This window comes from Pyrus communis, chromosome 15, assembly GCF_963583255.1.
Source record: "Pyrus communis chromosome 15, drPyrComm1.1, whole genome shotgun sequence".
Taxonomy (NCBI): Eukaryota; Viridiplantae; Streptophyta; class Magnoliopsida; order Rosales; family Rosaceae; genus Pyrus; species Pyrus communis.
Window position 1 is genome coordinate 22735476 of NC_084817.1, and position 26239 is coordinate 22761714.

The 26239-nt window shown below is 35.7% G+C and overlaps 3 protein-coding genes across 3 annotated transcripts; all 3 read left to right on the plus strand.

Annotated features, from left to right (window-relative positions):
* The first annotated feature begins 2555 nt into the window (after positions 1-2555).
* Positions 2556-6437, plus strand: LOC137717212 (NAD(P)H-quinone oxidoreductase subunit 2 A, chloroplastic). Its single transcript, XM_068456506.1, is given in 4 exon segments — positions 2556-2607; positions 2696-2839; positions 5877-6304; positions 6306-6437. Coding segments are annotated over 4 exon segments (756 nt in total).
* Positions 6438-11951: 5514 nt separating this feature from the next.
* Positions 11952-14332, plus strand: LOC137717213 (probable WRKY transcription factor 9). Its single transcript, XM_068456507.1, has 5 exons — positions 11952-12251; positions 12411-12548; positions 12741-13130; positions 13295-13408; positions 13571-14332. Exons 1-5 carry the CDS (start codon positions 11952-11954, stop codon positions 14330-14332), a joined length of 1704 nt encoding a protein of 567 aa, XP_068312608.1.
* Positions 14333-19951: 5619 nt separating this feature from the next.
* Positions 19952-24712, plus strand: LOC137717495 (uncharacterized). The gene is made up of 10 exons (XM_068456877.1): positions 19952-20119; positions 20213-20329; positions 20502-20567; positions 20838-20999; positions 21087-21200; positions 22202-22273; positions 23042-23125; positions 23244-23344; positions 23645-23729; positions 24051-24712. Exons 1-10 carry the CDS (start codon positions 20042-20044, stop codon positions 24435-24437), a joined length of 1266 nt encoding a protein of 421 aa, XP_068312978.1. The 5' UTR covers positions 19952-20041; the 3' UTR covers positions 24438-24712.
* The last annotated feature ends 1527 nt before the right edge of the window (positions 24713-26239 follow it).

Consider the following 26239-nt stretch of genomic DNA (forward strand, 5'->3'; position numbering starts at 1 on the left):
GACCCACGTAGGAAGAGGATATTTATGAAACTATCCTGAAAATACTGTCATAATTTCTATTTATATATTTAAGCTCACAAAATTCACTTATTTATTTATTTGTTAATATTTGATCTAACCTCATAAATCTATTTAATACTATGAAGTACGGTCTACTACGAGTTTATATTCTTCTCCACTTCCAAATGGATGGTCATAAGTTTGACTTTCATATGAAGAATTCGATGTCAGATTATTGTGGATGTACCATCGCCCTCACCATATGGTAATAGGTAATAAGTGATCGAATCAACACAGCTTCTAGCCACAAATAGTAAGAAACGTTATCGACTTTATGTCATGTTTCGTATCAATAAAACAAGAACATGTAAATAAAAACTTACCCTTTTCTTTACTTTATTGACATAAACTATCACCATGGTAGCGTACCAGTGCTATACAAGTTCTTCGCTCCAAGTAGACAGCTTCCAACCAAAAATGGAAACAATGGAACGGCCTCAGTGCATGGAAGCCTAGCTAAGATAATTTTTGTGTGTGTGTGTGTGTGTGTGTGAAGCCACCAATATTACGTAGTTAAGCATCAAACTTCATTTGGATCAAACAATGGAAACTTTCACGTTATCTGATATTTTTCAATGAAAATTCTTTTGCTACATGAATAATTTTCAGGTAATTACATGATATTTTCAATAAAATTGCTTTTACAACAAAGTCATGCCACCACAATTGCGATATCCATAATTAAGTAGCATACTGAATTCATGTGAGTCACTTTTGAAACATTCTACAGCCAAATCAAAGACTACTACCACCTAGGTTTTATCTTTCGTCTCTACAATGCATTTTAAAAAAAATTTCCCATCCATTTGCACTGAATTTCTCTTCAGTCTAAAAAGTTTAAACTTTCCCTTATGGTAATAGTGGACTGTATAATATATACATGCATGCATCTGAAAGATGGAAATAGAAAGAAAAAAAGAATGGCACACACCATACACACACACACACACACACACACAAGCTCTTAGGAAATGATCTCCATTAAAAAAAAAAAAAAAAAAAGGAGCTTTTAGATCCAGGTCCAAAAACATAGATGATTTTTAGGAGTGAGTCCAATTACCTAATTATATGTATTTATTTTTTTAATGCTCATTTTATATTTTCTAAAAATATTAAAAATCAATTAAAATCTTCTAATATCATGAATTTTCAACCCCAAAAAATATAATTAATATCTTATAACAAAAAAATAATATATTGACATAAATCTATCTGCAAATCATTCTACCCTAACTCAAGTAACAAATATATGAATGTATATCATACCTATAAGTAAGATATGAAACTTAACTAAAAGGTAGAAGAAAACATAATATATCTACAAGCCAGACACATGAATCTTACTTGATTACAAAAAAGAATCTATCATATAGGTAGATAAATATAATTAACCTGTGATATAGGTTGATTATAAAAATAAAAAATAAAATCTCTAAATGGGGTTTAAAATGGGATAAAGAACAAGAAATAACAAAAAAAATAAATAATCAAAGAGATAATTAGGAAGAAATTTGATTTTTATAATAAATCTTATCATTTAAGAGATAATTATTGATAATAAAATAATAAGATTTAAGGAATTGAACTTATTTTAATAAATTGGACTATTCCTACTATTAGCTCAAAAAATTGGACCTATATCAAGTTTCCTCATCTTAATGGTAATTAGTTGTGAGACTCATCTTCAGATTGAACTTCAATGATATGAATTGTCTATTTTGTAAGTCTCGATGCATAGATTATTCTTGTTAAAATTCAATTCAATCCGAAACCATTTCCTTATTTAATTGTCACGATAAAGTTTCAATGTTTTCTGAGAGCCCTAAAACGATGAAACATTCCGAAATGCCAAAAATGTCCTCACTTCATATTCCGAAATGCCAAAAATATCCTCATTTCATACGCATGACCAATGGATAGCTGCCCATAAAATAGGGTCAAAAACGTAAAAATATGAAATTCCATCTCAACAATGATTTCGACCATTGGATGAAAACACCCGCACTTTAAATTAGTTTTCATCCATTAGATTAAGGGGGTGTATTCAATTGAGAATTTGAGAAACTTTATTGGATTTATAAATCCATAGATTTTTATGAAGTTTAATTGATTCGTAGAGATTCCATATAAAATTTTGATTCAATTCTCTCGAAATCTCATAGGGAGAGGTGAGATTTATGAATGCTTAAAATACACTACGAAATCTCTCCAATTCCCTCTAATTCCTCAACTTTCTCAAATTCTTTAAAATCAATTTCTAATTGAATACACCTGCAATGTTATAAACTTTTTTAAAATACTAATTGAATATAGCCAGATTTCTAAGGATTTTAATAAACTATCTTAAAATTCTAATTGAATACACCTTGAATTTCAGAGAATCACTGAAAATCCAGATTGAATACCCCTATATTCATTAAAAGAATTAAAATATTTTAAAATCTCAATTGAATACACCTTCCCCTAAGCATACAGTTACTGCTCCAGATGAAAAAATGAAAATCGATGTACAACTATCAGATAGAATTGAAACACTCTTGACCAGCAGTTGCAGAGAGACATTTATAGGAGTTACTGAAATTACTCATTTACCAGTTGTTGTTTCTGTTTTACTGTAGTTGGTAATGTTTTACAGTGCCAATTTCTGCATTGATATCGGTCTCTCTCCTCAATCTTTACAAAAAACCTTCAACCGCCAAAATTCTTGAGCTTTCGTCCAACCGGAAATTGGCGGCTTCAGCTTCATTATCGCTGAGACCGGTGGCCCCATTGGCGTCGGGTACGGTTTATTTTTTGTTTGTCTTTTTTGCCTGATTTAATGTACTGTATTATTTATTATACTGCAATTTGAATTTCTAATTTTGCAGTGATGAATTTGTTGACTTTGCACTGATGATGACGATGCTCCACTAGCTTCGAATATTGTGCTGCACGTAACACCTTTGATCATCCAAGGGCTCTCAATAGAGTTCGGGTGGCGGGATCCGAATTCGAGATGGTTGAACACTCTATAGCCGGTTAATACTTTTGCCCACCAATCTGCTCGGTTGTGTTCGCAACCTCCGGGTTGTGACGGTTCTTCATCTCTCTTACTTAAGATTCTTTGCATCTTTTGTCATTCATTTGTTAAGAAAGGGGTCGTACGAAGCAAACTCGTTGGAAATCCACCAGGGTAAGGCTCCGAGGAAGGCACCTGCCACCAAGGTGTGTTTTCGTTTGGGTTTCCAATGTCTAGAAAATTAGAAATTGATAATTGCAAGCGATTTTTGCTGAGACCAAAAAAATCAGATTATTGGATCTAAGTGGCTGTTTGTTTTAATTTTGTATAGGTTGAGCCTCACTGCCACCGCCCTGGAACCATCGTTCTTCGATAAGTTTTCAACTCAATATAGTTCAAATCCTCTGGATCCTGTTTTTAAAGTTTATATATGTATCATGTTCTTTGAATTTCGTTATCTGAACTCCGTTCTTTGAATTTGTTGCTTGAATCGTGCCCTCATATTTGATGCGGGCGGTGACTTTGTATGGATGGCTGGTGTGATTTTGGGTGTTTCAGTTATAATGGGAGAGAGTAAATTGTAGCAAATGTTCCTTAACTTTAACTCAATTGGAGTAATGGTCCTTCAATTAAAAATATGTTACCATTGGTTCCTCAACCTATCAAAACGTGCAGCTATGGTCCCTCAACTAAAAATCCATTACCATTGGTCTCTCAACTTTAACCCAATTGGAGCAATGATCCCTTAACTTTAACCCAATTGTAGTAATGGTCCTTCCAACATAATTCATTTGGACAAAATTCTGACGAAGTTGACGAAAATGATCATAGCTACACGTTTTAATGAGTTGAGGGACCCCATTTGTCGCAATAGTCCTTCCAACACAACTTATTTTGACAAAATTCTAACGAAGTTGACGAAAATGACCATAACTATACATTTTCATGAGTTGAGGGACCAATGGTAATGAATTTTCGATTGAGGGACCATTGCTACAATTTACTCTAGTAGGAGACAAGGCACATTAGGTGTGGGGCAGCAAAGTCAAATGGGATTAGGATAGTAGAGTTTTTGCTAATTTATGGGATTAGAAGTCTTCCTTTATTTTTGTTTTGGTGTGATGAAACAATAATGGGTGAGTAAATTTTACTCCAGTGTAAGGTAATAACATGTGAATTTTTCTTATTAATGTTTTTTCCTTTTTTTTTATTCGAAGATAACCTTTGATTTATTTTCATGATGCTATTTCATTTTCTTCTCAGTGAAAACACATACCAAAGCAACAAAGCTATGGCGGTGGGAGTACTCGTTCTTAGAAATGTATGGATTTGTGATATGAATTAGGTGATTGAAGTTGAAGACATTAATCCATACATAATGTTTCTGTTGTCCGCCCTGCATCAAAGGTGAGGAAGGCTTCTTCATTTAGGCCTGATTGAAAACGCATTCATATTTTTTCATAGAAATTCCTTCATTTTGCATTGCTATTTAATCGTTTCTTTATTGTTCTCTCATACATATTGTTCTTTGCGGTGCAAAAGCTACAACACAATAAGCATTTTAATTGGAATATTTTTCTTATTTCTTTGCTCAATTTCTTCTAATTGGGATATCTATGGAATGATTATTGTTGGAAACTGAATTGCCATGGTATTTTGTCTTCTATTATCCCATAAACGTGATACCAATGTGTTAAGGTACTTCTCCACTAAAATGTATATTCTTGCAATCTTGCTAATGAAATTAGCCATAAACGTGATACCAATGTGTTAAGGCTTCTATAAAAATCACAACTTCACAAATTAAATAATCGCAATAATGGCCATTAATTAAAAAGAAAACTAATGAAAATTTCTCAAAAAATTTAGTTTTTAACGAAAATGACAAAATAAAGATGCAAGTCAATAGTATCAGAAGTGACTTTTTAAGGTAAAAATATCTTTAACGTTAAAAGTGAACAATACCAAGAATGTTTCATTAAGATTCTCTTAATTAAAAGGTAGCCTTGCATCAAGTCATAGAAGAACTCAGAACACTTGATTACTAACAGAACTTAAAGGAAGTGCGGTTTGATGCGTACTTAATTTATTTGGCTATATTCATGGATTTTTTCCTGCATTCTTTTGAGAGCTGGAGGATGATTTTATTAGAAATACTGTTTATTTTGTACCGTAGTTTAGTGTATCCTATTATTCTTCGGTTAAGAATTATTTCTAACACTTTACTTTCTTCATGTTTTTATTCAACTATCAGGGAACATATTGCAAGCCACTAGGGCTAGCCTAGTGGTGAGGGTGTGGGTAAGGTGTGGGGTAGTCTAGGGAACATATTGGAGTAAAAGTGTTGTTGTAGGTCAATTGTCTAATTTAAAGGTACATGTATTACTACTACTCTCAACTAATATAATGATGGTTTGTTTTTTTATAGTCAGACTTCTAATTTTCTCGTTGTTTGTAGATTCGCAATGAAAACTTTAAGCTTCATGTGGAGACAAATGGATGGCAACCATGGCGTTGATTTTGCATGAAACTTTAACTCATGGATGGATTTATTTATTTAGTTAATTTTTAATGTTGGTAACTACAAACGTGTCTTGGAAACATATTATAAGGTTTTCTTTAGTTTTCATGGATGTATTATAAAAAATTTCCTCATTGTTAGGTTTTCTTTCCTTTTCATTTTTTTTCCCCGCATATGTTTGTGGGATGCATTGCATGTGGATAAGAAATACTAAAAAGAAGGAAAAAAGAAAGAAGATGAGTTCTTCTTTCTTAGGAGCCGTGTGAGATGAAAGTCTCATGCATGATTTTGAATGAGAGAAAGAAGTGAGGAATACTCTTTTCGACTCTAACTCCCCTGCTCCAGTTGTTGCTTTTATTTCTATTACTTCGAAAGTAGCTACTTCAGCTTCAGCCACTCGAATTTTTTATATTCCTTCTTATTTCTCATCAAACGAATGACATCTTCTTCTAGAAATCCAAGCTATTCTTAGCATGATATTGGGGAATCTCATTGCTATTACTCAAACAACCATGAAACGTATGCTTGTGTATTGGTACATAGGTCAAATTGGATATGTAATTATTGGAATAATTGTTGGAGACTCATGGATATGCAACATAATAACTTATATGTTGTTCTATATCTCCATGAATCTAGGAATGTTTGCTTGCATTGTATCATTTGGTCTACATACCGGAACTGATAACATTCGAGATTATGCAGGATTATACACAAAGTATCCTTTTTTTGGCTCTCTCTTTAGCCCTATGTCTCTTATCCTTGGGAGGTTTTCCTCCACTTGCAGGGTTTTTTGGAAAACTTCATTTATTCTGGTGTGGATGGCAAGCATGCCTATATTTCTTGATTTCAATATGACTCCTTATGAGCGTTGTTTCTATCTACTATTATCTAAAAATAATCAAGTTATGAATGACTAAACGAAACCAAGAAATAACCCCTCACATGCGAAATTATAGAAGATCCCCTTTAAGATCAAACAATTCCATCGAATTGAGTATGATTGTATGTGTGATAACATCTACTATACCAGGAATATCAATGAACCTGATTATTGAAATTGCTTAGGATACCTTTTTTTAGCTTCTAGAATCTATTTCTTAGTTCAGGATCCCTCTTACTAAATGGAATCAAATAATTTGTAGATCTGTTCCGCCCAAAATGGGAATGGGCTAGGGTTATGAACTTATAATCTATAATCTGATGATCGAGTCGATTCCATGATTATAAGTTCATTCCATACCGGACCGGACCAGACCAGACCGGAATAGGGTTATATACATTCTAATTATGAGAATGGGTCATTCGAGCGTATCTAAATAGGTACTATGTTTACATATGGATCCTACATCGTTACATTCCATTTAGGATTAGGAATAGGTGTATTGGACCTGCATTTTACATATCTCTCGTTATTTGGGATGGGACCCTATTCACCTCACCTCTTTGGGCTTCTATTGAATCGAGAAATTGGTTTGATTGTCCATCTTTTTGATATAATAATATATTTTTCATTTTTTTTATATAATATATATAAGGCATCCTCTGGATAATTCAAATCAAATCAACTGGATGTTCGACTCGGGCCTATATGACATGACTGATCAATAGATATACTCTAACACTCCACCTTTGTCATATATTCCATACATTGCACTGGATAGGTATCATATTCATGGGATACGATCCAAGTTCAAGATGCCTTGGTGGTGAAATGGTAGACACGCGAGACTCAAAATCTCGTGCTAAAGAGCGTGCAGCCGTGCGAGATGAAAGGGTGGGGTAGTTTAAAAATAATAAATAAAAAAAAATTAGGGAACATATTGGAGTAAAAGTGTTGTTGTAGGTAAATTGTCTAATTTAAAGGTACATGTATTACTACTGCTCTCAACTAATATAATGATGCTTTGTTTTTTTATGGTCAGACTTCTAATTTTCTCATTGTTTGTAGATTCGCAATGAAAACTTGAAGCATCATGTGAAGACAAATGGGTGGCAACCATGATGTTGATGTTGCATGAAACTTTAACTCATAGATGGATTTATTTATTTAATTTTTAATGTTGGTAACTACAACATGTCTTGGAAACATATTATAAGGTTTTCTTTAGTTTTCATGGATGTATTATAAAAAAAACTTCCTCTTTGTTAGGTTTTCTTTCCTCTTCATTTTTTTCCCCGCATATGTTTGTGAGATGCACTGCATGTGGATAAGAAATACTAAAAAAAGGAAAAAAATTGAAACCAAGAAGTTAGTTTGGTCTTAGACCTGGTTTGGTACCGAGGTGATTCTGAAAAAACCTGGTATCAAAAAAAGCTGGGAGCTGTTTTTGTGTTTGGTAAACATTCAGCTTCAGCTTTTTTTCACAGTTTTGGGTGAAAAAAAGCCAAAAACAAGAAGCTGCAAAACCCAGCTTTGAAAAATCGGTTTTTTTTCACATCTGTTTTACATAAAAGTTTACCAAACACTATAATACTGTTTTTTTTTTTTTTCAAAAGCACTTTTACAAAAAAGTTTACCAAATACTCTGCTGCTTTATTTCACAGCCGCTTATTCTCACAGCACAGCAGAATCAGCTTTTTTTCAAAGCACAGCAATACCAAACCAGCCCTTAGAGAAGAATAGTTAAGCAATTCAGTACTGATATTTGAAACGTTAGACAAAAAAACTAACAAAAACAAGAAGTTTGCTTGGTCCTCAAATTCAGAGGAAGCCAATGCGATATTCAAATATTTAAAACGTGAATAAAACAAAGAATGAAAAGGAGTTAGCTCGGCTTTGGACTTTACGTAAATGGTACATCCTAGCCAGTGGCGAAGTCAAGAACTGTCGAGGGGAGGGGCGAACTTAAGAGTGCAAGGTTCAAAAAAATGGCAACAATTAAATCCTTTTATATGGTAATGTCTTTCATAATTTATCAATACAAACAAATTACAATTGTTGGCGGTGAGGTTTCATGTCATGAAAATGTCGCATAATAGACTCATTATCAATAAAAATAAATACATCTTTATCTATGTAAACTCAGTGACCTCAATTTGTTGGGAACTACCTGGAATACTTGAAGAAAGAATATCAGAAATATTCAAAGTAGAACTATTCAGAACATTCAAAAGAGGATTAGCCGAAATATTCGAAGGAGGACTAGCCAAAATATTCAAAGGAGAACTGGCCGGAATATTTGAAGAATGATTTAAGCACTGTTTCATAGTACCGTTTTATTATGTCACTGTATAATAAGAAAAAAAGGAGTCTTAGACTCTTAACCCTAGAGTAAAATATAATATATGACAACTAACTAAATAAACCAACAATTCAATTAATCAATACCATTAATCATAGGGGATTGTTATTGGTAGTCCAAACTTTTTAAAATTAGAAAGAAAAATACACTTATGAGGAGTGTAGAATGAGATTTTTGAAGTATTAATAACAGTGCCCTAATCATATAAGCTATACAATAAACCAAATTTCAATTCAATTAATTAATATCAATACTCAATAACTATGATTCTATATTAATTAGTTTTCAAAAGGGAATGGAGGGACTTAATGGCGTGAAGGCAGTGGTAACGGGTGAACCAATGGTCCCCACTTTAATTTATTTTTTAATCAACTAAATGAAACAGCACCATTTGGTTATGGAATATTTTAAATTTTGTCACTAAATGAAATGGTGTAGTTTCCTTCAAGGATTTTTCTAAACAAAAAAAAAAAAAAAAAAAGAATTAAAACACTACTGCAATAGCAGGAAGTAGGAACCCAGAAACCAGACAGCAGGCTGAGCAGCCATAACTTCCGACGGGACTAGAAGGGCTACTACAATGAAAAACCACCACCGCAATTAAAACGCGTAATGCCAGTAATTAAAAAAAGTCTCTCGCAAGGGAGAGTGGAAGAACATATGTAAAATAAAATATTATTTTACGTAAAATGAAAACAAAAAATTTGACAAATATTTAGATCGTGCATGACAATGAAGAAGTCTTTCTTGACAATTACAAAGAAAAGCACATCTTTCGAGGTGTTATATATGTGCATGTGACTAGAAAATGTCTCTCGTACGTTGAAGGTGTCTATTAAAAAATGGGATAAAATATGGATGTTGGTCTCTCACAAATTCGTTGGAAAAATGAGTGTTAGTCATTCAAAATCAAAAACTTTGAATGGGCAAATATGAAAACAACTAAACCAACACATTTTTAGGGACGCATAACGTCCGTGATGAAAAAAATATCTCTCGTTTGTGCATGAACGCATATGAAGAGGCTAGTATATATTTAAGTCTTCGTAGTTACGTGTGAGGTAGTGGGATCGGATATGTTAAAAGTAAAATAAGAAATAATTGTTTATAAACATATAACAGTCTATCGGGGGAAGTGGGAGGTCTTCTTGTTGACAAATTCAAGATCTGATCCCAAGGTTTCTCTTGTTTTTTAGGATTTCGTCCGGGGCTCGTGTTGCACAGAGGAAGATGATGTCAATATTTTAAATTGGTTTTTCAATTAAAAAGTATCAATTTGAATCTAGTTTTAATTGCAACTATATAATAGTGCCCCAAAATACAGTGTTTAGGGATCGATCACGAGTTCTTGATCGTCAATTTTGATGATCCTGTTAACAGGCAGATTTTTTTTTTTCTCGGAGATGTGAGAGATTTATGATAAATTACATCGCGGGCCAGTCATAATAATTTTGTATTAAATCATCGTAATATTTCATGCTAATTAGGCCTGGTACTAAGTATCAGCTAACGAGCATTTTAATATGTTACATAAAACGTCTCGTGCTAATTAAATAAGCTCGGGGTCGTCTTCATAAAAGTTCGTTCATGGCTAAATTTTGTAGTTATAAAATAATTCACTATATATTGTCGCCACTTAGTTTGTATGTGAGAGGTCTTATATTTGATTTTCGCCGAAAACGAATTTAAACTACATTATTACTAGCCCATTGCGAGGAATCTCCTCCCCTTTCGTAGATAATATTGTTTGTTTAAAAAAAATCACTATATATTGTCTTCTTCATAAAAGATATTTACAATAAATATATTAAGTTCTCCGCATTTTCTGTTTAGCCATCACAGATTGTTAGGTGTCATTCATGGCATATGGAAACTCTGAAAATTAGTAATCACTAATCTTCATTAAAAGGAGAATTGAAAGATAGTTTCAATCCACATACAATCGATTAGTAAGAGTTTTAATTGCCTACTGCCTCGCTATTAGAACCTAATGGATTGTACACTGTGTAAAGTAAAAATTGAAAAATACAATGGAGTTAAGTAACTACAATTAAATGGTTTAATTGTTTATAACTAGGATTAGTTAAAAACAAACGAATAAGTTCGTATTAAACTTTGAATTAGTTTTGTCCTCATTTAGGGTTTTTGTTAGGAGGAACCGGAAAATGAAAGAAAATTCTTGCATGCATGAATGCATAACAATTGGGGTTGTAGAAGTTGTATGTATTATGTCCACGCGTGCACGGCCAGAACGGCGTTATTATATTTAAACCGTGTGTGTGTGTGTGTGTGTGTGTATTAGGCTGCCGCCTAAGTATTAGGGTTAACGGCTTTCCAAGTCCATATATAGGTTATATCTGTACCTTCATTTCGTTCTGTTGCAACTGCACTACTTTTGCAGCTCATTTAAGTTTTGTGTAGGCGGATTATTAAAATAAGATAATATAAAATTGAATGTGTGAATCGCACGATGGTTGCTAAACGAAAGTTGAAATGTTTATGTAAATATTTTTGACTCTCAAAAGAGTATATTGGCTAGCTAGCTAGTAGATGGCTTTGCTCTAGATTTAATATAACATGGCACGAAGAAAGCCAACTAACCTAATATTTTTGTTTTCTTTTTAAGAGAGCAAATTACGATGTTAATTATATTCATAAAAAGAAAGCAATTTTTCTTCAAACGGTATGTAACATTGAGTGACATTGAAAATGAATGGATGAAATTGAAAATAAAATATCTAATAGTTGTTTAAAATAAAAAACTAAAACACCCATAATACTAAGTGCCACGTAGTAATGAAGCTGAAGCTGGCGGACAAAAGAAAGAGTATAGTTGGGACTTAGATGGGGAAGGACTGAATCGGCATTGCGCCATGATGAGCGCCTTTCCATTTTTATATGCGTGGGTTGTCCAAGTCTGGTAGTATTAAAATGTAATGTGATTCCATTAGTCTTTGATTAATGGAGGTTAATTAATCAAGGGCCCAATTAAAGTCAAAGCTTAGATGCGTCCTTGTTCGTCTAATAATACGTCGTTAAGACGGGAGATTTGACTTCGGTGCCTAAAAAGGAGCATCAAAACAGAAAGAGAAAAGGGGGAAGAGATTCTGCAACTTGTCTTACCTCAATGGGGAATGGAGACAAGGAGAAAGACTTGGATGTTGATCTCTCACTCAAATTTGATGCCAAAGAAGAAAAACAAGAAGAAGGTGTAGGCGGCGAGGAAGAAAAAGAAGAAAAAGATGCTTATCGCGTCAACGATGGCGTTGAAGCAGCAGCAGCAGAAGAAAAGGAGGATGAGCAAGGACCAGGAGTACAGAATAAGAGGCGAAAAACAACAGAAACCGGGGCCGGTGAAGTGGAAGACGATGATGTCTCAGTAGTCGAAACATCGGTGCAGGAGAATAATATGAAGACGGATCAGGAGGTACTGGTAGAATTATACATACAGCAAACCTATATGAGATGCATTAGAAAAGTTTTGTAGTTCTATATTTTTTTGGTAAATTAGAAGTTTTAGTTTAATTATGATAATTTATTAACCAATTAATTAACTAAATTACTGTCATATGTGTTGTTTTACCAGTTAAGCGTTTTACAAATGGAGATGAGCCGTATGAAAGAAGAAAACAAGGCTTTGAGGAAGGTCGTAGAGCAAACCAAGAAAGATTATTATGATCTTCAAATGAAATTTACGGTTCTCCATCAAAGTAGCCAAAACAAGGTACTTAATTAGTTTAATCCAATTTTAATTTTGTTATTAACATCCTCCTCTCTTTTTTTTTTCCTTTTAATTAGATGAATAATTACAGTTTCTTTTTTATTGCTCGAGTTGCGTGTTTTGTATTTCCACAAGAAATAATATTAATGAATTAGAGTTTTGTTAATTAATCATATCTTAATTTCGTTAATTTAGGATCCTCAAACCTTTCTATCACTTGCTGGTAACGATCGCAACGCAGTTCAAGGACCCAGGAAGATTACCAAGATGTCAGATATTCGCCATAGGTCTCCACTGTCACCGAAACGTGATGATGAGAGTCAACTAGGGTTGTCACTGAGGCTGACCAGCTCTGCTACTACTGCCAGTCAATTAAGGGGAAGAGAAGAAGAAGAAGATCATGATGATAAAGAAGAGATCAATAACAAGGAAGGATTGACGAGGACTACTAGTCTTACATCATCGTCAGTGCAACTGCAAAACAAGTTACAGCGGCCGGAATTGGCCGGAACTACAAGCCACGGTGGCTCCCAACCCAATCGAAAAGCTAGGGTTTCGGTTAGATCACGATGTGAATCGGCCGCAGTGAGCACTACGTTCCATTTGCAACTACTACTAATTAAGCACTACTCAATTTCTTAAGATAACTTCTGTACATATTACGTTCGGTTTAACTTCATGCATACAATATAGACTATATAGTAAGTAAGGATATCTATTAATCGCTAATGTTTTAAGCTATATTTCAGATAAATGATGGGTGCAGTTGGAGGAAATATGGGCAGAAAATCTCAAAAGGAAACCCTTGCCCACGAGCCTATTATCGTTGCACAGTAGTCGCGGGATGCCCAGTCAGAAAACAGGTATATATATAGGGGAAATTCTACATTATCATGTAAAAGAAAAGGTGCTGGTAGGATGTTATGCACGAACATTGTTCGATTAAGAGGTATCGATGTCATTTATTTTAAAGGGTTTGTAGACTAATCTATATATGTTGATGTTTTGGATGGCATCTGTTGTAGGTCCAAAGATGCCAAGAGGACATGTCCATACTTATAACAACTTATGAAGGAACACACAACCATCCTCTTCCAGTTGGTGCGACGTCCATGGGTGCAACAGCCATGGCTTCAACAGCTGCTGCTGCAGCTTCCTTCATGTTACTAGATTCAAGTAATCTTCATTTAGCAGATGGCACACCCTCTACTTACACCCAAGCATCCCTCCCTTACCATCATATGATGAACATGAACCCTTCATCTCATCCCTCGTCAAACTTGCGAAGCGTCGATCCTCATGACCCTTCCAAAGGACTTGTTCTTGACCTCACAAACAACTTCTATGACACCATGGGTGGCAGCTCGTCATCTGTACCACCAGGTTTTAGTACTAATTGGTTGATGAGCAGCACTAGCAGCAGATCTGCAAATTACCCTAGCAGTACTAGTCTCACCAACTGTCTTTTGGCTAACGGCAGTAGATCAACCAGAGTGGCGCTAGGGGACGATCAGAAAGGTAACTGGAGATCAGGGGAAGAAAATATGTCCATGGCTGAAAATGTAAGTGCCATTGCTTCAGATCCCAAATTTAGGGTTGCTGTTGCAGCTGCTATCACATCCCTTATTAACAAAGACAATCATACAACAACTAGTCATCCTGCGCCGAATGCTATTGCCCCAAGAGATCATGGAGACAACAACGGTAGTTCATCTACTAGCAACCTTTGGGCTATTGATGAACATTATCTCGCATCCAACGGTAAGCTCATTCGCAAAAACACCTGAGAATAATCCTCTTTTTAATGTTTTTCCTTTTTTTTTTTTTTTTTTTTTGTTCTTTTAAATTGTATGTAATATTCTTAATTAATAATCCATTTGTGCAAGATTACCAAAAAAAAAAAAAATCCATTTGTGCAAAGGGAAATTTATGGGTAATCACATAAAATATTATGTGCCATTATCTTTCTCCATTTGGTTCCATTTACTTAGGAATATATACTATGTAATGGATTATTGTAAATGCAATTATTATTCATCATCTTTAAAGCACCCATATGAATAAACTTGATGAACAGTTGATCATGCATATGTGCATGAATAATGTTACACTTATCACATTTTTCATATTACATTTATATTGTCTCTTTATTAGAGATAGTGCTCATCTACAAATGTAGGTCTCATCTATATTTGAGAGGTGATACAAATGTAGGTCTCACTTGTCTAAAGTTAGTCTCACGACGTGTATGATACTTGGCAATGGCCTTAAGGGTAGGTCGACATACGCAAGATCAATAATCTCTTGATCCATAGTGATTGCACATGTCCAATTCAGTAGAATCCGATTAAAGATAGCTTTTCCTATGTTTTTGAAGTTAGAAACCTTAGGGGCGAGGGAATCGCGCCTCTGGATTTATATTGTTTGTTGCGAAAACAGTCTTTTTAATTTGTTCATTTTACTGTATTTTTGGTTTACAAACCTTTATTTGGATGACTTCCTTCCTATTCTCTTGGTTGTCCATTACGTACGCACCTATTACGCTAATACAATGATCACGTCTGCTACTCAGAGCCTTCGAGACATTGCTGTGATGTATTGCATTGATATCGAAGACGTTCCACATTTTGAATCACGGTATGAGATACGTTCCAATTGCCCAGTCCCAGTTTTTCTCTACTTTTTCCTAGACAAACAGCTTTTTTTTATAACGGTGATTTTGTCATCACTCCAAAATTCTATTGGTTTTGGGAGGACATAGATGGATTCATTGCATTGGCTAACCTCGTTTACTAGTTGGCAAGCATATTTCATGCTCTTAGTTTGTGAGGAAATTCGGCTTCGAATTTGTAGAAACTAACTTGGGGGTTGGAAAGAGGAATGGAAGAGGATTCTAGAGGTAGAATTTGAAGGTCGTTGGTGACGGGGGATGGTGGCGCTGTTGCATGAGAGAGAAGAGGAAGAGAGAGGATACCGTAGGATGGAGAGAGAGAGAAAAAAGAAATAAAGAAACTTAAAAAATATCTAAAGAGATAAAACAAAAGAATAAAAAAAGATTTGTATAGACAAGTTTGGCACTGATGCACAAACTCCAATACATCTATTTGAAATTGTCACGGAAGAGGAAGGTGAAAAATTGCCAAAATTCCAATTGTTAATCACATTTCTATAAGCCACACCGATTGTCAGTGGCCCTATTTCAAAGCCCACTGATAATAAGCTTCGGTGAATATAGATTTAAGAAAGTCACCAATCTTCATTAGTGTGTAAAGAAGGGTGTCTTACAGCCCTTTTTCTAGTAGTGTTAATATTTTTCTCTTTCTTTCTATCAGATTATCTAACAAAAGTTTGGAAACGAACTAACTATTAAGCAACATTGCTTGCCAACTGGTACACAAGGTTAACCAATGGCAATGAATCCATCTACGTCCTACCAAAACCAATAGAATTTTGGAGTGACGACAAAATCACTATTGACACAAGTAAGCTGCTTGTCTTGGAAAAAGTAGAGAAAAACTGGGACCTGGTGATTAGAACGCATCTCATACAGTGATTCAAAATGTGAAATGTCTGTGTTATCAGTAAGATAAATGAACAAATAAATAAATATAAAATCTAGTGTGGGTTTCAAGTTGCCACCTCCGTACAAGTACAAGTCTCGAACCCAACGCGGCCAAATCGGACGATGACCAGACGCTCCTTCTCCGCGAGGACGGCCTGCTCCACAACCACCCCCCCCCCCCCCGGGGATCTCGACCTCAGTTCTGGAATGTTGTTCTGCAGCTCCGACATTGTCTTTCAAACGGTCCTAGAGGCCCTCACCTCCATCTAGGGTTTTCGGCTGTGACAGTCGTTATCCCAATATGCACTGGCTCATTCATTACTCGGATCAAGTTGATACAACACCTAGCAGATTCGGACAAGTCAGTCCCCTAATTCCGGTTTGTTGTGTGTGTTGTAGATTGGGACAACGCCTAGCAGATTGGGACAAGTCCGTACCCTAATTCGGATTTGTTTAGCGTATGCATTGTAGATACTTGGTCGTGAATTTGAATGAATGAGGAGTTGGTGGAATGACTCTGTAACTGACTTATGTTGAATTTGGTGACTTTGCGATCTAGATTATTTCCAAATATGACGTTCACAAGCCTTGTTTTGAATAACAAAACGGTCTAAGATGTAATCATCGAACAATAGTGAGTTCACACGAACACCAATTCCGGTTTTTCTAGCGTATGCACTGTAGAAGTTTCTAGCATCCGCTTCACAAGTGAACTCCATACCCTCTTTTTACTCGCTCCAAATTAATGGAGGACAAGGTTTCTCAAGCCGTAAATAGCGTACCAAATGCCACAAGCAAACAATTAGTATAAAATTATTTGGCGGGAGAGGTAGAGCTGAAGTTCCCAATGAAGATCGAGAGGAAGCCTCACCTCCACCTCTCCCGCCATAATCCTCCACCAAATTTGTCTTTGATGGTAGTCTTGCTTTGATAACCAAAAATGTCATAAGAGCTGAAATGGTGTTCCAGTTCTGGGTCGCCCTAACATATACTTTGGTTAGTGGAGTGGCAAATGGGTTGTGCTTTATGGAGGAGGTTCACTTGCGGTGCATTTAACTTCTGTTTCACAAGTAAAAACTACAGAAATTGGTCCCATAACTTAAGTTTACATTCGGTTCATAAACAAATACACATCTAGGGGTGGGTATCATAAACAAATACACATCTAGGGGTGGGTACGGGTCGGGTCGGGTCCAAATTTGAAGGGACCAGACCGGACCCATTTAAAATGGAAACGGGACAAGCTGGGCCGGGTATTGCAAATCTGATCACTGGAACCGAAGGGTCCTTCTTACTCTTTTTTTTTTTTTTTTTTTTTTTTTTTTCCAGTTTTGATTGCCTCCCGGACTCGCCATTTTCCAGATCTTCAACTCGGTCTCCTACATCAAGACCCACATCCGCTTGCCGCGCCGTTTCCGAATCTGGTACAAAACCATAAACCCAATTCACCACGAAAATTCTATTTTCTCAGTAGCTAAACAGAAAACAAGAAGGGACGACCATCGATGGTGACCATTCGAGCTTTGAACTCAACACCGATGGTAAAATCATGCACATGTTGGAACCTCTTATCCTTGAATTGCAACAGCAAGCAAGATTTTCTGACACCTACAAATCCAAACCGAAAACCCAATTGTTTTAAAACCTCAATTCTCAAACCAACCAAACAAAAAAAAAAATCAAGAAAAATCAGAACGATGTGGATTTGAGGAATTGAGACCTGTGTCGCCAATGATGATGTACTTGAAGAAGTAGTCGTAAGACTCTATCCTCAAATTGCTTCAAGACCTCGTCTTGGCCAAGCCCGACCCGATCTAGTCCTGTTCTCAGAATTCGTCCGCCCAGATCCTCTGCTTATTCCACCACATCCGAAACCTCTCAATCGAGATCCCATTGGACGATCTTCAGTTCAGGAGGGAGCGAAAACCGGTGAAGCTGCGCAGATCGGAGACAGAGGCATCGAGATAGAAAGAGAGAGATTGGGGGAGAAAGATCGAGAGGGAGGAGGTTGAGAATCGACAGATCCGAAAGGTGTGAGAAATCGAAGACAAAGGCGTCGGGAAAGAGAGATCGAGAGGGATGAGACTGAGGAGAAGATAGTCTTCGAGAAAGTGTGAAACACTGTGGTGGAGTATGGGTGTGGATGTGGTGTGTTTGCTCCGGGAATGAGAGTTGTAGAGATGGGGGAAAAGAAACAAGGAGAGGAATGAGGAAGAAGGTTCATGAGATTGGGGAAGGGGGAAACACGGGGAAGTGGGGTGTGTGTCTGTGTTTGTTCTCGAATATGAAAGAGCATTGAGATAAGAGAAAGGGAAACAAGGAGACAATGTTCTCGAAAGTGAGAACTGTCACAGGGAGGAACAAAAGGAAGTGGGATGTTACACGAACGAGTTGGTCTGGGTACCTTTTTTTTTTTATACTTATGGACTTGGCCCGTCCCTAAAATTCCAAAGCCTCACCCCATTTCTCTTTTTAAAAATTAGGAACCAGCCCGTGCCCACCTCGAACCTTGATTACCTGCCTCGACCCACGGTTCCTATATCCGTTTGCCCACCCATATACACATCTAGGGGATGTCTTTAATTGAGAGATGTTTTTTTCTTTTAAGGAAATGATAGTAAGACCGAGACAAGCAAGTCCGTGGGCAGTTCCGTTAGCTTGGCGGTAAACGTGGATAAAAGAAGCTCCAGTGACTGATGGAAGCAAGGCCTTAATATCATCTATAATCTGTCCAATGAAATAGAGATTAATAGAATGACCCTTCAATGAATCCACAATTTGAAGTGAATCACATTCAAACAGAATATTTTGATAACCCCTTTCAAGCGAATCACATTTATATTTTGATGTAGCGAGCAACAACCACATCCAAAGAATCACAAATTCCATTCCAGAGTTTTCCATTTCTAAGCCCCATATAGCCCAACAGATTGTGAAGAACGACTCAAGGCAGTCATTAAGGATCCTGTCAGCAATTTCAAAGCCTACATGCTTAAAGAAAGAGGATTAAGTATTGGTTTGGTATTGAGGTGCTTTTATAAAAAGTGGGTATAAAAAAAAAAGCTAAGCTCAAAAAGGTGTTTGGTAAACACTTAAAAAATAGCTTATTTTCACAGTTTTGGGTTAAAAAAAAGCTGAAAATGTGAATCAGCAAAAATGAGCTTATTCTCACAGCACAACATAAGCAGTTTTTTTTCAAAGCACATCAATACCAAACCAGCCTTAAACTTCCTCATCAGAATACCCAACTTTTAAAAAAGTTATAAATCTGTGAGGTTTGATAGAATTCTAGTGGAGTTTCATTGACTCCATGTATTTTAACATATTTTCAAGAAATAAAAGTGATTAATTAATTTAAATAAATAAATATTAGATTGAAAATGTAAATTTTTAATAAAGTTGTCAAATAATACATGTACATACTTACACGTATTATACTAGTTTCGTATATTATTACCTACTCTCTAGAACATTATTATGCTACATGTTTTATTTATTTATTATTATTTAAAAAGGGTACCAGCTGGTGGCTTCGGCACGTTATTTACCTTTTCAGGAGCTAAGAACCTCCCAACCACCATCTTGCAATTTAGCAGCACCAGAAATCGAACGCAGAACGTACTGAATACGGGTCTGAAATTTATCCCAATCATTATGTCACCCGGTGATGGTTATTATGCAACATTTTTTTTAAATAAACGATATTATCTACATTAAACAAATGAAAAAAAGAATGTCACACTGAACTAGTTATAATAATATGTCAAACTTAAAACCTCTTACAAATGCAGAGTAAACCGTAATAGTAAGTGATGGCTTGTGCCACCATGTTTTAGAATGATAAAAATTTGGGGAAAGCGAGACAAGACGCGGGTCGAGGGTTTTGGTGAACACACTATTCTTCTTATTCTCTTTTCGGTTTCTTCATCGACTCATGGGAAGCGCCGCAGTTGAGAAAACGCAGGAGGAGCTCCGTAAGGAGATCGATGAACTCCAACGCCAACAGCGCGAGGTCTGCTTCTCCCTCTCTATATGTATATACACACAAAAACATATATATACAGATATACATATAATTCATATGTGCTTGTTTCTTAATCTTCAGATTACGGAACGGCTTCGAGACCCTAGGGGACTCCGGAAGGGAGGCTTGGTAGCCGCTGGTCCTCGCAATTTTGCAGCCAATGGTGCTGGCGTTCGTCCGCGTGGATTTACTCGACCTGTAATTTACCCACTTGCTGGCTTGTTTCAATTCATCTTTTGTTTCCATGGAACTAATCGCAGCGAAAATTTCTTGGGAATTTCTGCGTTTGTATTGATAAAATTAGGTCACTTATAAGTTTACAATCATTATTTTTTGATTTAGAGTTGTGATTGGCCATTGTAATTTTCAGGCAGATAGAGCTGATGCAGAGGATCAACGTCCTGCAAAACGCCGGCTTTCATCAGCGGTTGTCAAGGTAAGACCCCTTGCATTTTGTATAAACTAATTCTTCTCTGGCTGTTGTGGTTTAGATTAACTTGAGCTAATTGTAATTGGTCTTAATCTTACCCTCCGTTTGAAGTCTGAGAAATTAGGAGGGAAGAAAAAGTAATGATTGTATGTAATAGATATAATTATTCTGCGTCAATTGAGAAAAGGGGTACATTTTGGTACTATTGAGGACGGCTTTGTTAACTTTGTATTCCTAAAACAGTTTGAAAGTCGTATTTCTTGATTTTGGATAAAGGTTGAGGATGGAGAAATCACTGAAACTGCTGAAGAGGCCAAGGATGTGAAGATGAATGATTCAGCTGTAGAAGCTACGGCTGATCAGAGTGATAGGAAGTTGGCAAATTCCCAACAAAGTGGCTGGTCAAGGAGGGAAGGAAATCACGGAGTAGCAAAGAAGGTAACTTTACGTCTTTCTCGTTTTCCTGAGGAGTGTTGCTCTGGAACCATAAATCTCTATTGAATTTGATTGTTGTTTTGTGGTTAGGATTTTGAAATTCCAGCAGCAGATCATGTTCCGAGAGTATTGCCAAAAGAACAAGACCCCAGCTTGGTTAATAGGAACAAAAGAATGCTAGGACAACTTTTGGGGACTCTAGAGGTATGTGCAGTTTAGTCTATTGGTTTCATAAGCAACAAGTGATTAAAACTGATTTATATTGTTACAACTAAAATATACTTCTTGTAAACATCAAAATTATTAGAAGAAATTTTTTTTTAACTGACCAAATTCTTGTCTTTTGAGTGGTCACCATTTTATGTTTGTGTGCAAATCGAGGTCAAGCCACTCGAAGCGGTACTTGCTAGTATTAATTCAATCCATACTCTGATGTAGGAATACATAAAATGTGAACAAATTTTGAGGAGTATAGATTTTTTCCATGGCTCTGTAGTCTAGAGAATATTATTTTAAGCGCTTGAGGGTTATATAGGACTTCACAATATGCATTAGGGATGTTTCATAACACTTCACAAGTGCCAAATATTGAAGAGGAAGTCACTAGTTGCCCTTCTTAGGGCCCATTTGATAACCATTTCGTTTTTAGTTTTCACTGCTTGATATATTAGGAACGTATATGGGGAAAGGAGGGATGAAGAAGGGTGTGGGAAGAGAAGGGAAGAAATAAAGAAGAATGACGTAAAATTTTGAAAACGAATTCAAACAAAATTTTTAAAGTGAAAACCACTCAAAAAAGTTTTTAGTTTCTAGTTTTCATTTTGTGTGCCTTTCCTTAAAGCTTTCTTTTATATCTCTCACACCATCTTTCATCTACTCTTATTTATCCCTCCTTTGCCCCATGTATTCCCCCTCTGTCACTAATACAAAAGTGACAACCACATGCTTAAAATGAAATGGTTTTCAAAACGAACCTCTTGCTACAGGGGAAGCCACTGGTTGATATTCTTAGGCATCCACTGTAATCAATTTTGCATTTTAGAGATTTCTTAACACTTACAATATTAATTAAGCACCATATATCATATGGTCTGCTTAAGGTGTAAAACTATAGGCTGAATTTTTTTTCCCTCAACATGTTTTCTAATGACAGTTATATTTTGTAATTCCATATGCTTATTTATTTTCTCTGGTGACTGTTGCAGAAATTCAGGAAAGAGGACTTGCAACTTTCAGGGACAGAGGCATTCATGCGGAGATCAGATTCTTTACAGAGAGTGAGTATATAAATGATTTCTTTAATACATACCTATTTTAGTGTATATCCATGACGCAAAATAATATTTCTATATGAATGTTGGCATGCTGGAAGTTTTAGGACTTACATGCTCAAATCTGGCACTCCCACTTTAACGCAAAATAATATTCACCCACTAATATCTGGCACTCCCACTTTAACACTTACATGCTAATCATGCTCCCTTTACACAAGGCCTTTCTCGTACTGGAGTGGAAGGTATACTCAACTAGGTCAATGGGAGCGAGCAGGGAATATGAAAAGAAGTAAAGAACAAATGATGTTGTGCATTTTGTTATTCTTATCTGAGTTGCTCTTGTTTTGAAAAATATTATGCTATATGAAAGTCTAAATGTGTACACTTGGAGCATCAATATATGAAGACCATATCTAGCTTGATTCTTGTCTCCTGGATTTTTGGGGAGTTACCAAATAGATAAAATTGCCTGAATATAGTTAATGAAAGGTGCTAGTAAATTTGGGAAATTCTATATGAAACGGATATTTGCGAAATACTGAAATTGTTTGTACTTTCTGGCCATGGAGGGATTGTAGTCTTGTAGAGTCGGCATATTTTCCTTTGTTTTGTACTTTTTCTTAATAATACTTTGTTTATACGACATATAGAGATGCTCGTTAATGCTCATTGCAAGCACTTTTTTCCATGAATTTTTGTTCTTTTCTTTTCATTTATAAAGTATTTTGAGTTTAATGATGAAACTTGTAATGCTTTTTGTAATATATCTAGGCTGAACAAAGAGCACGAGAAGAAAGTGAAAGACTTAGGCTACAAGAGCGTGAACAAATTGCGGAAAAGCGGAGGAGAGATCTGGTTCGTTGTTAAGTTCCTGATAATAATACTTTGACCTACATTAGTGTGCCTAGAAATGACTTTTTGTTTGAGGAACACGTTAATCCTTATTGGCTAATCCCTGCACTTATTTTTGTAGACTCTTCGGGCACGCGTTAATGCCAAGACGGAAGAAAAGAAATTGGAACTTCTTTTTCTTCAGTGGAGTGAGCATAATAAAAGACTTGGGAATTTTATAAGGTATAAGGTTTCTAACTGTCAATTTACTTAAACGGTTGTCACAAAAAAAATGTTCTAAAAAGTAATTCTCTGTCGTTTTTTTCTTTTGCAGGTTATTTTTAATTTTGGTCCAAAAAAGTGTCCATATTCACATTTTATTGGGACAAAGATAAGTTTCTATTCATGCGAATATTAGTGTTGAAGCAACCTGATGACTGGATGTTTCCTGCGTTATTGTGGGGTTTTAGGTAGAATTAATTAGTGCTTTCTTCTATATTTTCTCACTCATGTTTGATTGGTTGGAAATTTGTTCGATTTTAGGACTAAAGCAGAGCCTCCAATATATTATCTGCCCAAGAAACCATTGGAAGAGGATGCTGCGCTAGCTGAACAGCGAAAAGAAAAGGTGAGTTCCTTGTGACTTGTCACGTTGTTTCTGAATACCTGGAGACACTGGCTTATGGTTTCAATGGAAGCCAATGTCTTTTCTAATTTCTCACAAAAAATGTGGTTCTGTGAGGCTACTAATTAAGTAAAACTGGAAATTTGATTGGGCACTAAATTTAAATATCCGCTTATAAGTGTAAGAACTCAGCAGCAAGGATAACGAGATTACAGTTTTGCGCTTGAGGGGTGCCCCTCTTGCGATACATCAGGACCAGTTATGTATTACATCTTCATTTATATGTCTATTTTGCTTGATTCTTCCTGTACAAAACTGTATCAGGAGTTTCTAGCATGGAAAGCTGCACGAAGAGAGGAACTGACCGAGTATCAGAAGCAGATTGGGGAGCAGTATATTGCCAATGTTGAAAAGGAGTTAGAAAGGTGGCAAAATGCAAGGAAACCAAGGAAAGCGAACAACGATGTGATGAACTTACAGGAAACAATGGACAAAGAATTAGACACACACAGGCTTGAGCATGGTCCCAAGAAAAGAAACATCCCTGATGGAAGCAACAACGAAGATGAGGATGATGTGGAAGATATTAACGTAGCAGAGGACTACATGATTGATGATGTCCTTGACGTTGATGCTAACAATCGAAGGGGCGATGAAATAGCTAAACCGGATGCAGGTAATACCAGTCCAAACGCAGATACTGTTGAGTAGCGTTGAGATTAGCCACCCGTCACACCTGTTCTTCAAAGCTGGAGTCTCCTAGGAATACTCTAAATCTATAGTTGATTTACTTAGCCTTCTGTCATGCAGTTTCTTCTCGGTGTCTATTTATGTATCGCTTTTTGAGTCAACTTATTTTTCATCCCGCCCTTTAGCACGCGTGTGTACTTGAATTATTTAGTGTAGTTGCTGAAGAAGACTAGTAACAGATATTTGTTACTGCATATTTTGAATTCGAATGAAGCATATGTTGCATTTCTGCCGAATTTAAAGAAGCTCAAGTTAGGTAATGCTCTTTCGTTTCTTCTTATTTGAAACATAAAGCAAGTAAGACGGTGTGGTAATGGATCTCGTAGATTGGTGTTGGGTTAGGGCTTAAGGTGTAAGGGAGGTCGAGGATTGGGGGCAGTGAGTTGTCGGCGAAACGGCACCGACGCCGGCGACAGAGGAGTTGGGGAAGGGAGTTGCCGGTTAGGAAAGGAGTTGGTGTGTGGATTTTGATTGTATATTATTTTTCCGTATCTGTCCAAGACAAACACTTCATTCTCTTTATTTTCCAAATAAAACACTTGTTTTTCCAAATTTATACATGGCTTTCATCTAAACTACATATTTTTGTCAACCAAAATCTAATAAAATTACTACTATACCCTTTAATACAAAATTGAAAGAAGATATTAGAAAAGAAAATAATGTGATCATTATTGTTTTTTTTTCTAAACCTCACAGCTAGGTGTCTGCCATTTGTTAAAAATAAATAACTTCTCTCATGAAAAAAAACTAAAAAACAAATATTTAAAAAAACTAAAAATATATATATTTTCAACAGTGTGTGTGTGATTTTGCTAGTTTTCATTAAACAAACCAGAAATTTACTTTCTTGTCCTCCGGAAAAAGAAATGAAAACCGGAGGAGAAAGAAAATGGGGGTATAATAGTAAGTTGATTTCAAGAGACAAATTATACCATCTTTTGCTTTTAAACAAGCAAGCCACGTGCCGATTACATACCCAGCGTGTGCTAGCAACTGACCTACGGGAGGTGAGGTTTTTTTATAATGCATTTACGTAACCGTAATGAAAGTAAGTGGAATTGAATTGAGGAGGAGTTGGGATGAGGAGAAGTTAGAATCGGAGCTGTTTACTTAAATGTTTTGAAATCTGAATATAAATGACACTAATTTTATAAAGTTGTTTACTAATTCAGCAGAATCAGAATATAAATCATTATGATTACTAAAATGCCCTTGTCCCAAATCAAATATTATATGTATATATTTTTAATAAAATTTGATATAATATATAATAGTAAGAAAAAAAATAAATTACTTTTTTATTTCATAGACACACTAAAATGCTTTTGTTTATTTTATTTTTTTATTTATAAATTTAAGTAATTACTTTAATATTTAAATTTTCTTGTCAAGTTAGATTATTCTCTTCGGCATATGTATGGGGTTGTGCATAATATGAATGAGCATAGAGTTGTGCATAATATGAATGAACATTGAAATAAAAAAAGGTAAGAAGTTGTGCATAATTAAACTGATGTTAATGAGTTTATAAAGGATAGTCTTGGAAATAAAAAAAGCAAGTGAGGGTATAAACGGAACAAAATTGTCATTTCGATTGCCCAAGCAATCAGGAATCCAAATACCATGTTAATCTAAGGGATCCAAATCCTCCAAATCTTGGAATTGAATTCGAAAATTTTGTGTGGGTCCCATATTTTCTTTTACTTCCCAAGTTTAGTAAACAAAGTTATATCCCGTAATTAGAATTCAATTTCGTGTTT

Excerpts from the sequence above, each read along its gene's own strand:
- LOC137717213 (XM_068456507.1), top strand. The coding sequence starts at position 11,952 with ATGGGGAATGGAGACAAGGAGAAAGACTTGGATGTTGATCTCTCACTC. Across the intron at positions 13,131-13,294 it reads CACGATGTGAATCGGCCGCA|ATAAATGATGGGTGCAGTTG; the intron begins GTGAGCACTACG and ends GCTATATTTCAG. Across the intron at positions 13,409-13,570 it reads GATGCCCAGTCAGAAAACAG|GTCCAAAGATGCCAAGAGGA; the intron begins GTATATATATAG and ends CATCTGTTGTAG.
- LOC137717495 (XM_068456877.1), top strand. The coding sequence starts at position 20,042 with ATGGGAAGCGCCGCAGTTGAGAAAACGCAGGAGGAGCTCCGTAAGGAG. Across the intron at positions 20,330-20,501 it reads CGCGTGGATTTACTCGACCT|GCAGATAGAGCTGATGCAGA; the intron begins GTAATTTACCCA and ends TGTAATTTTCAG. Across the intron at positions 23,126-23,243 it reads AAAAGCGGAGGAGAGATCTG|ACTCTTCGGGCACGCGTTAA; the intron begins GTTCGTTGTTAA and ends TTATTTTTGTAG.